We start from the raw sequence: 4100 nt of genomic DNA, 5'->3' as shown, positions 1-4100 counted from the left end.
ATTCTTGAATTATTATTTAAACATATATATATATATATACATATATATTTTGTTTCTTTTTGTGTTGTAATTCAATGATAAGTAACTTAATAAATATTTCAAATTAATTTAAAACTAAAAATGTAACGTAATAACTTAATAATAATTACATGTATTTATTTCGGTCGTTTGAAATTCGATGATAAATCAAAGAAAATGATTGACAAGGATATTTCCGAATAATTTCAAAGTACACGTACACACACACACACACTGATACACATCATATATCTTTATTTAACAAGTACGCGTTATTACTTTCTGTCTAACTACCTCTCTCTGATTGATCTCGGTTGAAATTCGATGATTGATCAAACAAATGTGATTGACGAGGATCGAGTAGAAAAAAAAAAGTGTCACCAAACTTTATATCTCAAATAAAAATGTATAAATATAGGAAACTAGTAGTATCTATCTATCTATCTATCTATCTATCTATCTATACAAGTTAGATTCATTCATTCTCGGTATAGTATCTACACGGTGGCGGTTATATTCGTTCTCGTGTGGGCTCAAAAACAAGGCGCGAATTGTGCCTGAAAAATGCTCGTTGTTCGTGGTTTTTTTCTTTCGTTCTTTCGTTCATTCGTTCCAGCAACGTTTCGAAATATCGATCATCAACGTTGGAATCAAGTGGTTCGAATAACAATACGTTCGCTAGCTCGATCGAGAGAGTACCGGTTTAATTACACGCTCTGTGGGATCTCATCGTTCGAATCATCCGCGAAACTTTTTGATCATCTCTCTCTGTCTCTTTTATTCCTTCTTCTTCTTTTTCTTCTTCTTTTTATCTTTTATCTACCCCCTTTTATATATCTTTTTCTCTATCGTTTCTTTTATCTTATTTTTAATTACGCGAAAAAAAAAAAAAATGATACGAAACTTTTACTATCATTGTTTTAATTTCATTTACGTGTGTGTCACTGCGTATAAATATATATGTTTTTTATTTTTTTTTTTTTTAATTTAATTTAAAAGTAAAAAATGATGATAATATTACGACGGTGATTCGTAGTGTAGCGTAATCTTCCAAGTGATTTTATTAAATACGAGTGATAAATATGTAACGTGTGTTAAATTATTCTTCGTGAATCGATTATTAATAATAATGAATGATACTTTTGTGTTACTTTATTTTTTCATTTTGTTCTATTCTGGAAATTTTTTTTGATTGTTTTTTCTTTTTCCAATATATGCGAATATAAATTTATTGTTTTGTATTGAGACACGTTCATGAAAATTTTTTATTCAAGAAAGTTAGAGCTTAAAAGAAAAATGATGATTTTTTTAAAATATTGATATACTTTTCATAGAGATTTAAATAACGTTTCGTTTGATTGACAACTGTTATAACGTATTGTTCTTTGTATAGTCAAAAGAAAAAAAAGAAAGAAAGAACAAAAAGAAAGAAAACAAATGATCAATTGTATCGAACGTAAATTCATATAACAACAAGATCGCAAACTGGATTCGTCGATTCCAGTGCAAACACTGAACTTCCGATACTATTCCGATATTCTCGTATAGTGTCCCTCCATTTCCTTCCTATTTCAACGATTTCGCATAACACAAATCTACATTGGTCTATATCTGTACTATCATTAAATCTTTCACGCTTTAATCTCATCCCAAAAGTATCAAACATTTCGTGTATATCACGCGTATAACAAAACTTATCGAATATTTCAACGCAAATAAAAAAAAAAAAAAAGGAAAATACATTGTTAATAATAAATTACAATCGTGATAATAATTATGTCACAAAAATCAAATTTTCATAATAATTATAATATGTAATAATTTTTGTTTGTCCACATCTGTGTATTTTCTATAATTAAATACGTGTATTATTGTTTCGTAATATTTATCTTTAATACGATGTTCAAAATGAAACAATTTCAATTTAGTTATATATGAATATACAGTTTAATACAGTTCTTATTATCGTTACATATAAATAATAATGGTACTTTAATTAGCCGAGATTATACGATATATTTCATTAGACACGTTAAATACTCTTTAACGAAACCCTTTCCCTCACCAACCCATCCATCCAACCCTTTTCCTTCCAAACTCTCCTTCTACCAGAATTTAGAACTCGTTTTAATTTGTCGTAGAAAAGTTTTAACCAATGTAACGAAATGAAACGTTGGTTTGTACAAAAGAGAATGATTTTCTATCTATTCGAAATCACTTTCGTAGAATTTAAATTTTATTTAAATGCGTGAAAAATAAAACATTAAATAAAAGGAAGAAATAAATAAAAAGAAAAGGAAAGAAAGAGAGGAGAGTAAAACGTATTTGAAAGTTTATTTCATCGTGATATACATAAATGAAAACACGAAACACTATGCACGGGTGTAACATCTTGCCAAGTTTACACGTATATCGTGTGGCGTATCTTAAATGCTGTCCCACAAAACGCAGCTTACATGGCTCAACCATTTGCATAAAATCATATCCATACTTTGCGGTTTGAATGATAAAGAGAGAAAAAGAGAGACTGAGAGAAAGAGAGAGAGAGCACACAAGTTGATACAAGCCACCGAAAAAAAAAAAGATTATTCACTTTAGTTTCTTGTTATTAACATTGGATGCTTAAAAATTCATTTAGACAACTTATTAAAAGATTTATTTTTAACAGACATTCGCGTGTTGCATTAATTTATTACAAAACGTATGTTATGTGTGGTATTTTTTTGTTTTTTTTTTTGGGTAGATTAATACGTATCAGATATTGTAGAAATAAATTCATTAATTGAATGAATGATAATTATGATTTTTGTTATATTTATTTGAAAACAAAGATTAATATTGTAATATGTGACAAAATTATTTATTAAATTATTCAAAATTTCTTTTAAAGAGACAGATAATATTTATTTTAAAAAGTTGTAACAATTTTGTAATTCTAACTTGAAATTCCATAAAAATTTAATACGTGTTAATTATATTATATTTATTTTAAAACAATGATTATATAATATTGTAACATGTGACAAAGTAATAATTTATTAAATTATTCAAAATATATATATATTTTTTAAATACAAATAATATTTATCTTTAAAGTTGTGTAATAATATTCTGATTCTAACTTGAAATTTCATAAAAATCTAATACGTGTTAATTTTATTATATTTATTTAAAAACAAAGATTAACATTATAATATGCGACAAAGTAATTTATTAAATTATTCAAAAGTTTTTAAATACAAATAATATTTATCTTCAAAGTGTTGTAACAATATTTTGCTTCTAACTAGAAATTCTACATAAAAATCAAATACGTATTAATTATCACGTTGAATAAAAAAAAATACTAATCACCCCAGTCCCCTCCCCCTTACCACCATCGTTTAAAATATCACAATTAAAATATAAAAACCCGAAAAAATATCGATAAATAAAACAAAACGAATACAAATATGATATACGTTATGTTCGTCGATGAAAATAAATAAATAAATAAATCAATCAATCAATTCGGTAAAAGAAATAAAAGTAGACGTGTGTGTGTTTCGTTCGCAGATTCGATTGGTAGATCGTCGTCGAGTATTTGGATTGTCAAAGTTTGAGAAAGAACGGGGTTGAAACGGGAGAAGTTCGGAGTGCGTGTAAAAGGGTTGTTTGATCATAGTGGAGGAAACGGGGATCATCCACAATGCCCCCCATAATAGGGGAAACACTACGCGTGTGGTTCCTTTCGGCGTTGGTGGTCCACGGTGCGGTCGCCGGAAATCCGGACGCGAAACGTCTTTACGACGATTTGCTGTCAAATTACAACAAATTGGTCAGACCAGTTGTCAACACGTCAGACGTTCTGCGCGTGTGCATCAAACTTAAATTATCCCAACTCATCGATGTGGTAAGTTGTACAATTAAACCAAAATTCATTTAAATATTTATTATTAAAGTGTAATTTTATTATGAAACTAACGTAATTCCGAATTAATTTTTTAATTTAAAAAATAATTCATCCAATTGGTTACCTTAATAGTTACATATTTATATTTTAATTAAAAAATAATTCATCCAATTGGTTAACTTAATAGTTA

General features: G+C 27.7%; 1 protein-coding gene across 3 annotated transcripts in view; it reads left to right on the top strand.

The window, feature by feature from the left end:
- Positions 1-4100, top strand: part of LOC106790831 (acetylcholine receptor subunit alpha-like) — a 208324-nt gene that overhangs the window by 4112 nt on the left and 200112 nt on the right. The window contains exon 2 of one of the 3 annotated variants that reach the window (XM_014756013.1): positions 3574-3910. In XM_014756013.1, the coding sequence (XP_014611499.1) occupies positions 3707-3910 (204 nt within the window). In that variant the 5' untranslated portion in view covers positions 3574-3706. Of the gene's footprint in view, positions 1-3447; positions 3911-4100 lie in introns of those variants that run through there. The other 2 variants (XM_014756014.1, XM_014756012.1) reach the window with 2 other exon arrangements.

This window comes from Polistes canadensis, unplaced genomic scaffold (assembly GCF_001313835.1).
Source record: "Polistes canadensis isolate GaletaPanama2010 unplaced genomic scaffold, ASM131383v1 scaffold_263, whole genome shotgun sequence".
Taxonomy (NCBI): Eukaryota; Metazoa; Arthropoda; class Insecta; order Hymenoptera; family Vespidae; genus Polistes; species Polistes canadensis.
The sequence above is the reverse complement of the archived record's forward strand: the minus strand, read 5'-3'. Positions and strand labels throughout refer to the sequence as shown.